The 14,560-nt window shown below is 31.6% G+C and overlaps 1 protein-coding gene across 1 annotated transcript; it reads right to left on the bottom strand.

The window, feature by feature from the left end:
- Positions 1 to 5,643: 5,643 nt before the first annotated feature.
- LOC143909779 (lysosomal phospholipase A and acyltransferase-like) lies at positions 5,644 to 13,660 on the bottom strand. The gene is made up of 6 exons (XM_077427952.1): positions 13,476 to 13,660; positions 9,169 to 9,543; positions 8,210 to 8,437; positions 7,909 to 8,080; positions 6,109 to 6,231; positions 5,644 to 6,032 (listed from the first exon to the last, which is right to left on the bottom strand). The coding sequence occupies exons 1-6, from the start codon at positions 13,561 to 13,563 to the stop codon at positions 5,786 to 5,788; spliced, it is 1,233 nt and encodes a 410-aa protein (XP_077284078.1). The 5' UTR covers positions 13,564 to 13,660; the 3' UTR covers positions 5,644 to 5,785.
- Between the last annotated feature and the right edge of the window lie 900 nt (positions 13,661 to 14,560).

Raw genomic sequence — 14,560 nt, 5'->3', positions numbered from 1 at the left:
AATAATATAATACTATGATAACTAACAAAATTAAATTAAAATTGTAAAATACAAAATGATCAGTAGATCAGTAGCTATTAAAATAAATATAAGATGTATTTTGAAAATAATTTAGTAGTAATAAAAAGCATTTAAAAATCAAAATCAAACAATACATTGCTTATTTAAAATATTTTTTATATAAATTACCCGTTTTTATCCAACTTCTCTCTTCATATTGCAAAAGACGTGTCATTGTTCCTTAATATGCATATTGAGTCAAACGGGTCATAAGAAAATAATACACAAATAAAATACACCATTATTAAATTTATTCATTTGAAAATATTCAACACAGAACAGTTCATGAGAATTTTTTGCCATTCAGCTACCTGTTACACACATTTTGTGTTACATTTTTATCTAATTAATAATAATTCAAGATCCAATCGATAACTTTTTTTAATAATAAAACTTATTAGTGCAGTTATTGGCCTGACTATAAAAAAATATCAGCTATTATTATATAGTATATAATCATGTATGTACATAACATACATAGATATATTCAGATTTCATCTTGAAATTAAACCAAAACGTAATAGTAGTACGTATTTAAGAAAATAGAGAGCCATACCGAAACTTTAGAAGCACCATCTGGATAAAACAAGCCAAATTCTATAAAAACTGTCACCGATATGATAATTAAAACTACAAAATTGTTTTTAATGTGGTTAGTGCTATTTTACAAAACCAAATTTTTTTCACAGATTCTGTTACATATTGAAGACTTTGTTTAATATGCAAATATTGAGCGAAATGCATATCATATATGTATGTATATCTTCTACTTCTTATGGCATGCCCGATTCAGGCGTCAGCCTCTTCCCAATTTGTATATATGCATGTACACATATTAATATAAAATTAAAATAAATAAAATTGATCATAAACTTCTTAATAATATGTATATACATACAAACATACATACGTGAAATCAATTCGATCAAATCAGCAATCGATAGGGGATACATATGTAGCGGTCTCCGTGACGAGCCAGAATGTTCAAAAATCAAAAAAAAGATCAAAGATCAAAAAAAAAGGGTGCATGTTAAACGGTACATACTCACTTAATTTGCGCGAGCAGGATACAACAGGAACAAGAGGAACAGGCTTTTCCTCCCGTATTAATGTGCGCGCGCAGAATACGGGAGGAAAAGCCTGTTCCTCTTGTTCCTGTTGTACCCTGCTCGCGCAAATTAAGTGAGTATGTACGTGAGTATGTACCGTTTACCATGCACCCTTTTTTTTTGATCTTTCGACTTAAGATCTTTCGATTTTCGATCTTTGCCTTCCGATATTTGTGTTTTCTGTAATTTAACATTCTGGCTCGTCACGTCGACCCCATATGTACATATGTATTTGTACATAAATCTATTATTACCTTAATAATAAATACGTATGTCACCTTAAAGTTTCAACGAATAATTTGGCATAAGCACAAACATATTAAATTAACATATATATATATATATATATATATATATATATATATATATATATATATATATATATATATATATATATATATATATATCACACAAGTTATTAAAAAAAATTACAAATATATATATATATATATATATATATATATATATATATATATATATATATATATATATATATATATATATATATATATATATATATATATATATATATATATATATATATATATATATATATATATATATATATATATATATATATATATATATATATATATATATATATATATATATATATATTTGTAATTTTTTTTAATAACTTGTGTGATATGCCAGCGCCAACCTTATTCTTCAAAACGCTGTAATAAGAAAGGACTTTCATTACATTTTGCGATTCAATGTCAATAATCGATTTTGATTCTGAACTATCTGAATGATATCTGAACTACCCTATTACTTATTTAATTATCATTTTTCTATAGATTCTAAAGGTTATACACAATTTCATAATTATTCTATGCGCTTTGTCATCATCAGCATTATATTAAAAGCAATAGGATCGGACGATGCGTGAATATAAATAGTAAATAATTCAAAATTTATAATAAATATATATTTATTATATATATAATTATATATATATATATATATATATATATATATATATATATATATATATATATATATATATATATATATATATATATATTTATATATATATATATATATATATATATATATATATATATATATATATATATATATATATATATATATATATATATATTTATATATGTATATATTTATATATATATATTTTTATATATATATATATATATATATATATATATATATATATATATATATATATATATATATATATATATATATCACACTTTAGTTTAGTTATGCAATGTGCTATTTAGTCATGTTATAGCTTTTATTCTTTTCCTTTTCATTTGTTTATTTTATATTTATCTTTTTCATTTGTTTATCTTTGTAAACTTCCATTTCTGCTTTTATTCCATTTTATAACCTTTTTCCAATATTTTAACACTTTAGTTGAGTTATGCAATGTGCTATTTAGCCATGTTACAGCTTTTATTCTTTTCCTTTTCATTTGTTTATCTTGTATTTATCTTTTTCATTTGTTTATCTTTGTAAAAATCTGTAATTGGACTCAGATGTTATATATATATATATATATATATATATATATATATATATATATACAGTGGCGGACTGGCCATACAAGCGAACATGCCCGATGGCATGTGGGCCCCACTATCTGTTAGAAAATATGGGCCCTCAGTAAAATTAAATAACTTTTTAACTATTTCACGTGTGTAAACATTTATAGGATATTGCACTTTGGGACCTAAAGTTTGGGTATTTCAACAAAACAAATTTCTTACGATATACACAAACAACTAATGAACCGATCCTTGCTTTAACAGCCCAAGGATCGGTTAACTTTTTTTATTAGGCTCGAAATGTAAGTTTCAACATTTGCGTGGGCCCTTTTGCTGGGCCCATTTCTAACCTCAATATTATGTATATATCAATACCTATGTAACTACCTACTGAAATAAAAATGGGAGTAAACAAATTTCCGTGAATAATATAAACTGAATTGCTTAAAATAATTTTGATAGGACGATTCATCATCAACCAGCGATTTAAATTTACTTCATACTTTCAAAATAACATTTGATTATACTTCGACGATATAGTAAGATTTAAATACACAATTTTAAACAGTTTCCGAATATAAAATCTATTCGTAATCTAGACACATCCATGTATATAGAAATATAGGATAGGGGCCCCCTCCCCAAAATCCCGATTAACATTAATTGAAAATATTATGCATTGTTTTCAGGGACGTAATTGGGGGGGGGGGGGATAGGGGAGGTACTCGCCCCCCTAAATTAAGGAATAGCGTGATTTAGAAAATATTATGAATTTAATGATTAATGAGATACTACGGATCTATGAATGCTACATTTATTTCTTATGTATGTTACTTTTGGGTAACTAATAAAATAATCGCTGCTATGTGCTATGAAAAAAAAATGATTATTTCAAAGCTAGTATATTTTGGTTTTTAAGTGGTAAGCCTTGGGTAAAATTCTTAGAAATTGTTAACGTTTATTATTCCGAAAGTTCGTATATTTTTTGTTTTCAAGAAAAATTTTATATTAATATTTTACTGAATCGGTTCAATCACAAATGATTTTATTTCTCGTATTTTTTTTTATTTTTTGTATTTGCAGACGTCCATTCTCTCACAAAACAACGAATGAGATGGATTTAAACTTCATGTGTAACGAATTCGGTTCAAAAAAAGTTTTAGTTATTTAATAAAATTGCTTTCTGACCAAAACCTTATCAAATTTAGTACATAAAGAAGACAAATATAATTTTTCAGCTTGATACGTTCAGGGGTGTGGTTAATTTTTTTTTTAATTTTTTAAGAGGAAAAAACCCCCCTTCTGGTTAATTAAATTTGATGATTTTTTTGTTATTATATTTTCATCATATTGATACAAGGAATTATACATAAAATCGTGAAGAGCAGACATATTTAAAGTGTCGATCAAAATAGTGGAAGAAAAATCCGGTAAACTGCCAACAGGAGTAAACTGTCACTTTCGGTTAGCCGGTGTTCACGAAATTTTATATATGTATATAACTTGGCATTAGGTTTATAATTATAGATATGAAATGTCAGTTCAATACGTCGAAAAGTTTCCGAGAAAAAAATAAAAATACCTCGATCTTATAGGGTAAAAGTACTACTTCTGGTTGAGATAAAAATAATTTTATATACATATATGTACATATATAAAATAATAAAAAGACACACAGAAACACACACTCAGACACACAGAGCCGCACACATTTTTCTATATTATGTAAACGTGATCAGTGATCGATTCCGAGTTCGAATTTTCGAATGATCACAAAACTTTATCTTTATCTTTATAAAGTGAAAAGACAGTCGGTAGAAATTAAGTTAATTGACTTTTTTTTTTTAGTGACTCAGTTTGATGGTCGATTTTTGTTGACTATGTGAAGATTTTTGAAAAAAAATTTTCGCCTGCGGCGCTTTTTTCGTTTTTTACATAATATTTTTTTATAATTATTTTATCAAAAATAAGCTTATCTTATTATATTTTATAACTCAATAAGGTGTATGCAAAGAATATTTTCCATTTTTATTCCGATATAAAACAGATTTTTTGAAAAAAAATTCAATTTGACCAATCTTTGCCTGCCCCCCCCCCCCTGATGAACGTCCCTGATTGTTTTCTACCGAAAGTAAAAGCCGCTTTTATACCGCATTCTTTTATGATGCATTCTATTTACCTAGGACAAGGGTTAAAAAGAAATATACAATGTAATTTATGGATCTATATTGTTTTTGCCATTTTTCTTGTACCCTTGATATTTAGCGTGATGGAAAGAAGAAATTTTTTTTATATGGGGGGGGGGGACAATTTCTTTTAACCCTGGGTGGGGGCCCCCTTTGACTCATGGCATGTACTAATTTCAGTCCCAGTCCGCCACTGTATATATATATATATATATATATATATATAGGTATATATGTATATATATATTATATATTTACTCTTTGTTTCTATGCATGTCTACATCTTATCTGTTGATTTTTCAATAAATAAAATAAAATAAAATGAAAAATATATTTTAAATAAATACAGATTTTGAATTAAAAACTGCAAAAGCCAAAAATCTGTAAAAGCTGTCCATTTTTTTAAACGCTCATATCTCTTATACGAGAGAAAACCAACAAAAATCACTCTCATATTCAAATTTAGTGGGTCCAACTCTAGTAAAGATTGATAAGTTTCGGTTCCGATAATTTTTTGTTGTTGTTCAGTGTTATCACATCTGATAGTTAATATATTTGACATAATAATATATTGCTATCGATTAGTATTGAACAAAAGCACCATTGAGGGCACAAGGTTCCGCTAATACCACATATTTTCCACTTTAAATCAAAACGGTAATTACAAATACGCTCTTTGTTCATATGAACAAATACATAAGAAATTTTTCAAAATAAATAAAGAATATTTTTTATAAATCTCTGTAGAAACACGCTTCTCTTATTGATTTTGATTTTAATCAATGATCAAAAATCATCAATCATATTATATATGTATATATGTACATATATATTACAAATAATGATAAACTCTTCCTATTAAATTTACATACATTCAATATACATTTTATCACATTGACCTGCCAAGTACGATGGCCCTTCATTGGCTCAATAGATTCTTCAAATACTCCAACACCCGAACGTCACTTAATATGCTCATGTGGTCAGCTTTGGGTAGCGCGAGGTGCGACACGACCTTCACCCCAGACTTGGACGTCCACCGACTCCGATGGTTGTTCGTCCAATGGAGACAACCCTCGAGGGAACGGGTGTTCACGGTCCCGTCGCCGTCTCCGTACGCCAGAGTGGGATACCCATCGAGCCATGTACCCGGTTTGTACACCAACCTGAAAGAGCACAATCGCTTTCAGCATGGTGAAACACACACCCAACTCATTCTTAAACATGGTAAATGTATTATACCTTTCTACGGTGGGCACACTCGATCCATACAAGCAATGCAAGTCGACACCGGGAGGTGAAAAATCCATGGTGTATTGAATCGTATCTTTCCTCATTTCCCAACCGTTGATATAATCGAGATCACTATAAAATATACATATTACATGTTGCATCCGATTTGTGAAATTACTCATTTCGATGCAAGTCCTTTGCTTTTTTCGTGAAATTTCATATATAATAGCGCTATTCTGTGTGTCGATAACGCTCCCCGTACTATAATAGTGATTTCGATTCGACATATGTACGTCAGAGTTAACCCTTTGCCCGCGGCAATAAATATAGCGAACAAGCCCTGTACGCGGCGGCACCTTTTTCGCGAATTTGGCAATCGAGTTTTCGACCTTAAATACAGATTTTAATATTTACTCAAGTGACCAGATATGTTAATTAACACATAAAGTATTATTTTAAACAATAAAATACATAATATATCTCGTAGTTTTGGCTTAATTGTCAAATAATCATTCTTCATACAATTGAGACGTATCGTCGCCATTGTTCAACAGACATGACGTCGTATAAATGAGGTTTCAGTATGGTTCCACAAAAAACTAATTTTGACTGGTATATATTCATTTTAAGCAAATTGAATAGATGGCATTCAACTCTCAGTAATATATTCAACCAATTTTCAACCTTAAAACAGTTGAAATAGGCGCATATAAGGCTCAAAATCCCGTGCAGAGTTCAGAAATTCTATGGAAGACAGCCGCGTTACAGACTTGTCGCGCAAAGCTTCCATAGAAGACGACCGCGGGCAAACGGTTAAAACACTCCCAACAAAACGTACGAATATAATGTAAACATAATAACAGATCAACAAAAAACTTCTATATATACTGTTTGCAACCAATATTTCCTCTAGGGCAATAAGTCTCTGAGCATTTAGCGCCATCTATTGGAAATTTATTAAATTAACCCTTTGAACGCTGATCAACGCCGATCGGCGTTTTGCTAACAAGTCCATGGGCCTGAAAAACGCCAATAGGCGTACAAAGTAAACAAGAATACAACCCACTAAGCCTTTCCAAGAAACATTTTAAAAAAATGCATTGAACATGGGTACGTGTCAATCATTTGTCAACGTTTATAAAGACTGGTTTACACCGGAATTTCTGAATTTATAACCATAGCAGAATTTCCCGTTGGAAATCCCTAGCTGCTGAGTATTTTAGATTGTGAGCATTACATTTTAACAACAATCAAAAAGATAGAACTAGTTTTGCAAAAATAAATTCATTAATAGACATCTTTTGTTTATTTTACATTGTTGCAAGATATATTAGAGAGTCTAAACACACCTTTACAAAATTCGAAATCCTCGGCGGTAGTTATCTAGGGTTTGTTTGTTTTAGTTACAATTTTCATACCAGCTTTCCATAGGATTTCTAAATAATTCTAGTTGGAAATGCTGGCGAAATTTTCAGCGGACTTTCAACAGAAAAGACGTCAGCACTCAAAGGGTTAATTAATTAATTTATTTATTTATCTATTGGTGTTTTATATTGTTTAAATGTATGTAGATGGGTAGTTTTTCCATTTTGTTGTCATATTAAACAATAAATGAACTAATTAATATTTCATATTAAACAATTAATGAAAATGAACTAAGAAGAGGTTAGTAAAAAATACGACTGCGAGCGGATCAAACACAAGACTTAATATGCCATTGCTTAATAACCCATGCGATGATATTTCATCGGGCACAACACTAGTTGATTAATAAAGGCAAATGAAGTGATAAGCTTATTAGCATATAACCTGAAAAACTTCTGCAAATCTTTTACGGTGTAATTGTATTTGTCCGTTTGCACCAAAACTTCAGCATCTTTCCAAAACAAAGGTGAAGGCAAAAGCCACGCTAGAGACGGTGCCGTGATTTGCTGCTCTCGGAGTATACTCTCGCGTAGTACAAATGTGCCCAAATTGTCTCCTAAAATTTTCATATATTTAAAAATAATATACATATAACCTTATTAGTCTAGCATGCCTTTATCTTTTCTACATTTAATACTCAATACATACATACATTCAACTATAAATCTAATGTCCCGAAACGTACCGATGGCAAAAACCTTGATAGCCTTGACGGCACCACCCCAAGGTGCTGCGAGAGTGATCATCCTTTCGATATACTTAGTCTTCCATTTGGCAGATTGCAGATGCAAAAAATGCAAAGCCATCGTTCCTCCCATGCTGTGCGTCAAAATAGTGACCTTACTCTTATTATTGGTTGTATATGTTTCCTCAACGAGCTCACGCAACCGCAGGAAAAATCCTTCATTCTCGTCTGAAATCAACAATAGTACAATCAGCTCAATTTATGCAAAATCAATACATTTGATTGAGATTGACCCTTATTTACCATATGAAAACTAAATGATTCTAATTAATTTGTACCCACTGAGCACGCATATGACAAACAAACACGATAATATGAGCATGTTTCGATTATTCGCACTCACTAGCTCATAATCTTGCAATTAATTGTGTCAATGAATATAATTGAGATTTTTTTTTCATTTACTTATTAATTTATAGTGTAAGCATATAGCACAGCTTGCACTTGAAGTCGTTGATCGAACATGCAGAGCCGACTTTGCCTTAAATATCTTCGTCCACACAAGGGCAAAGCCACGATTCGACTCGCTCCACACAAACAACCTCGAGCCTATAGAGCATGATCTCATCATACAGCTAGGCACCAAAAAAGGAATCTCCGAGAGCATAACCTCACCAGCTATGCATTGCACAGCCAACCAGGATATAAACCAGCGCACCCGCCCCAAACACCAGTGAACCGGGAGTTCAGCCAACCCACTCCTCCGAGGTCGAGCAACTACCTCTTTCACCGTACACACAATAATATTTGTATATTGAACATAAATAAAACTCAACCGAATTTCTACAGGCCATAACACAGTCGAAACATAAACCTTCCCTGTTTACAATAGCCACTATTGACTTATGTATTAGTCGTCACAACAATTTTATATATGTATATGTATAAATCAGACTAACTGGGAGCTTTTCTGAAATCATAGGGGGCACCCCTCACGGACACGTTCCTAACGTATCCAACGCTGACAAGTGCGTTGGTGATATCTTTAAAATAGGTCCCGGGAGACGCGTGTGACGGGTCCAGCCATTCAACCGGCTCCGAGTTGCCCCATCCAGGCACTTTGATTGTGACACCAGGCGTGTTCGACGTCATTCTGGATACATTGTCGTAGTGCAGCTTCATGTTGTCGATCCAGCAGTCGATCACCAAAGGGACGAGCAGCTCCAAGTTCAGCCATATGTTGAAGTAGCCTGACGAGGTCTTCTGACACATGTAGTGCACCACAGTCGACTTATTCAAGGTGGCCTCCAGTTGACTACCGCCATCTCCTGGAACTGATTATACAAAAATTTCAATTTAAAAAAAATGTTAAGTTCAATAATGTTTATAAATTTATTTACAAAAAAAAAAATAATAATTAGTGTGATTGAAAAATGGCCTTATTTTGATTTGGCCTTACCTTGAACTTTCATATACGTACTATTCGATTTTATTTTCGCACTAAAAGGGGTCAAAAATTTCCCGCGTCTATCTTAGAAGTTGGAAACCTTCATATCAAATTTAAATGTGTATTTGTATAAATTGCTTTATCAACAATGCACACTTAGAAATTAATATGACATTCAATTAACACAAGATAAGGACGTGTGATATATTCATTACGAGCAAAATATGTATGCATATTCTATTTATTATAGACAACTATTTTACTAGTCTTTAAAGTATTTTGGTCTATTTTTGTCAGGATTTAAATATGAAAGGTCAGTATTTATATAAAATGGCCAGTATTTAAACATAAATGGTCAGTATTAATATTAAATGGTAAATTTTATTATGACGAATGGCCAGTATATCTTTTTGGTTACAATATCATCCAACAGGCATTGTTATTTGTTCTAACGAATGTATGTCAGATTTTTATACTGTCCATTTGTTATTAATAATATATTTATTTATTTTAATTTATACCAAGAAGGCATAACAGGTAACCCCAATGCGCCTTGCTGACCAGAAACATTGTTCATTTCATACAAGTAGTATTTGTACATATTATACAAAGTGAATACACATCAATTAACATCCACAGAGACATCCATCGTCAAATTTGTAAATTTGCAGCATATTTTTTAAACAATTCATCGAAATTCAGTAAATACATATCAATTAACATCCACAGAATCATTTATGGTCAAATCTGTAAATCACAATCAATAGAAAAAACTTCTGACTGTTGATTCCAATACTCACTATGAGCACAATAATACTAGGTTTTGAGTTAAAGACCACAAAAGCCAAAAAAACTGTAAAAATCGCGCATATTTTTAAACGATCACTAACCAACAAAATTCATTATCATATTCGAATTCAGTGGGTCAAACTTAGTAAAGATTGGTCAGTCTCCGCTCTGGTAACTCAAAAACGTGATTTTTTTTTGCTCAGTGTTATTGTTGATTTATTCATACATAATTATTTAATGATGATATTTGATACGTAGTTGTTTATTGCAAAATCTAATATGCACTATCTACAACATGAACGATAAAATGCATTTGTAAGCGCTAATATATCGTCAAGTCAATGCATAAAAGTGCATACAGACGCGTCGTTTGCGCATGCGTATCCCCACAAATGCATTTGTTCGCAGAAATAACAGTCAAAGGCGACCTGCATTGATGTATAATACACATAGATGGGCCCTGACTTGTGATTTTGGTCGAAGATCTTGTCTTCACTAACTGAGGGGTGCGGGGGGTTTAACTAGCGGGGAAGTAAAGGTTTTTTTTCCCTACGACGCAGCGGTACCTACCTACCTACTAAGAGAAACTGTGCATGCGCCATGTATTTTGCATGCGCCAAAAGGGAGACCAGTATAAGACGTGAGGGCGGATCTAGTGTATTATACATCAATGGCGACCTGTCAAGTTGCAGTACAATAACTCTCGTATCTCTGCTTTTTTATTATTACTTACAACCCTCCTTTACGTTTCACATTAAGATGACTTTTTTATATCTCTTATCCGATCGTTTTCATACTTTGCCATATTACTCATTTCGGTCATCAATATAAGTAAATGGATCCTCCGCCATTACGATGGTGCAAAAATATCGTGTAAGACGCGTTTGAAATCTACCCGGCGAGATAGTCGTTGACGTTTATCCACCATTTTTTTTTATTACATTACTCCTCAATAACAGGTCACTGCTTTTTCTATTTCGGCGTAATAATGGTTTATTATCTTATTTAATATTTTTATTTCTAGATTTTATTTTGCCCCGATAATGACTAATAGTGTTCAAGATATTCTAAACAGTCCATTTTGAAAAAGTTATGAGATGAAATCGAATGTAATTAAAATGGGCAAACCACGTCCGCCTCTTCCAGATTTATCTATTAAGCATAAGGATAAAAAATGTGAATATAGGGGAGACCGGGGACAAATTGATTAGGATTTTTTTCTAATTTAACTATTACATTTACAATGAAACAAATGTAGCCATAGTATAAACCATATATTCAGGAACATATATATATGTATTTATTTATTTCCTATGATTCATACAAAAAGAAATAATAGAGTTTAAATCAAGATTGACAAATTGTTACATTTGTCCCCTACCCTGGGAATTATTATGAACAGGATAATAATTGCGAAAAATTATGGGATTCATATGTATGTGAAGAAAATTACCACAGACTCCTGAGAAATGATTCGGCTTTTGAAGAAAAGTTTGCATTTAGTCAACTGTTTAATAAAATAGTTGATGGTATATGTAAGCAAATTGAATGCCGATTTTCTTCGATGTCGACATTGCAAATCTGAAATATCCGCAATATAAAGAAAACTTTCCAAATGATTTGATTATTAAACTGGAAAAAATCTATGGACAATTGTTCGATTATAATATAAGGTTAAAAAAAAAACGAGCTTACTGTTGTGTATTCGTGCTCTGAATTTTCAGGGAAACCCGTCCATGAACTTGTAAAATTCATGAGAAATAATAATCTAGAGTCAGGTTTTCAGGAAGTGGACAAATTAAGCAAACTAATATCAACTCTTCCGAGTAGTACTGCTTCAGCAGAACCTTCATTTCCTGCTCTCAATAGAATCAATATTTGCTGTCGAAGTAAGCAAGGCCAGGAAAGATTGATCTCGATGGAAAAAATAATACTCATTTTATGAAAGCGTAATTGAAAAATTCATCTATAAAGGGCGAAGAATCGAATTAATATACAAATAAAAATAAAATTCATATTGAAAATATCAGTTTTTTTTTATTTTTCATACACAACACCAACAACCAACGTACGCCACTGACAAAAATACATGTAAAAAAATCAAAAACATGCTAAAAATTTGCCTTAGAACCAGATCAAAAGCAGTATAAAAAACTACATGATTTTGGTTAGGTTAGGTTAGAAAAATGCTGCTTTTGAAAAATCTGATAATATGAAAGTTTATAAGAGTTAATAATAATTTAAAAAAACATGGTAATTTAAACCACTTTTTAGAATTTCAGAAACGATATCTACATAAATCGTAAAACCATGCTTTGAAAAAAAATAAACCAAAAGGTTTCTGAGAAAAACATAAAAAACCTTGATTCTCTAGAGTAAAAGTACTACTTCCGGTTCAGATAAAAATATTCAAAAAATATAAGGTTATACAATTAATAATTTCTATTACATATAAAAAAAATTCAGTCCGATTCAGTTAGTAAAATTCAATTATCTTTTGGGAGATAATTGAATTAAAAAACTTAAAAAAAGGGACACCTATAAGGGGAGGTACCATTTCCGGTCAACTTAAAAATTTGAAAAAAATTCACGTAGTGTCGATAAGAATTTCAGTAACCGATACTAATTTTCAGTTCGATAGGACTAACGGTGTGCAAAAAATCCCCAAAATACACACACACACATTTTTTCTAGATCATGAAAACGTGATCAGTGATCGATCAGCAAAATCTCGAGTCTGAATTTTCGCATGATCACAAAATTTCATCTATTGTTACTACGTACATAGATAAAATAAAAATAAATTGTTTGCATAATATGTACAGCACTAGTACGAAAATGTGATATTGTGCGCTAGATATGAATGAAAAAACAGATTAACACGTGTGTAGAAGAAATCGCATGCATCAAAGGTACAGAAAATGAAGCAAAAAACAGGTTCCATTGTGTTAAAGTCAAGGTCCACGGTGCAAAATAATAATTCAGCGCGAAAATGATTAGGTTTTGTATTAGAGAATGTGATGTACTCACTTAAAATGACTGGCGAAATTCCCCACGTCAACGCGATATTACAATAGAAAATGAAAAGAAATGAACAAACGCTAAATTTCGGCAACATTTTCAATGGATAGGACTAGCACTGGCCGATCGACTACCAACGGCCAATGGCCAATGGCCAATGACAAATGACAGCTCGCTATCGTGATGCGTGATCTGAACAGTCACCTCTGCGGCCATTGCCATTGACGTAAACATTTCACGCTATCTCAGCTGTTCGCCGTATACTCTCGCAACCTTTTTTTATTGCGAATTAAAATGAGTAGAGGAAACGCTAGTTATTGTCCACATATAATATATTATATTTTATTATATACATATATACCAGGAAGGCCTAACAGGTAAACCCCAATGCGCCTTCTTGGCCCATTACAAACCAGTGGCGTAGCCAAGATTTTGTCAAGGGGGGGGGGTTTTGACAGGAAAAAAGGCAAGATAATTTATATTTAATTAATATAAAATCACACCATATAAACATACAGTAAAGCTAACTGCTAACTGAAGTGTATGATGCAATCGACCGATCAATTGCAACAGGAGTGGGATATATATATATATATATATATATATATATATATATATATATATATATATATATATATATATATATATTATACATACATACATAGTACCGTTTACCATGCACTCTTTTTTTTATCTTTCGACTTAAGATCTTTCGATTTTCGAACTTTGCCTTCCGATATTTGCGTTTTCGGGATTTTCACTTTCGCTCCCGTGAGGTAGACCCTTTTATTATGGTTCGGTGATTAATAGTCAATTGTGTCAATCAGTTTTCTCGTGACCGATTTTAGGGTGTGACCAGTTTTAGAGTGTGACCAGTATGGGGACTGTTCTAGTTGTGAAGGTGTTCTTCACCACCAGTCCGCCATGGGTTTATAGACGGGTTCGTCTGAGTTTTAGTAGTTATTACCGCTGTTATATGGATAAAGTATTTATTTTGGTATAACAGTGTATACAAGTGTATAAGTATTAGTTTATATGAATATGTTATTCAGATGGTTTCTGGATATGGTAGAGTGTTGCTGGTTCGGCACTCG

Source organism: Arctopsyche grandis, chromosome 3 (genome assembly GCF_051622035.1).
Source record: "Arctopsyche grandis isolate Sample6627 chromosome 3, ASM5162203v2, whole genome shotgun sequence".
In the NCBI taxonomy this organism is placed as follows: domain Eukaryota; kingdom Metazoa; phylum Arthropoda; class Insecta; order Trichoptera; family Hydropsychidae; genus Arctopsyche; species Arctopsyche grandis.
The sequence above is the reverse complement of the archived record's forward strand: the minus strand, read 5'-3'. Positions and strand labels throughout refer to the sequence as shown.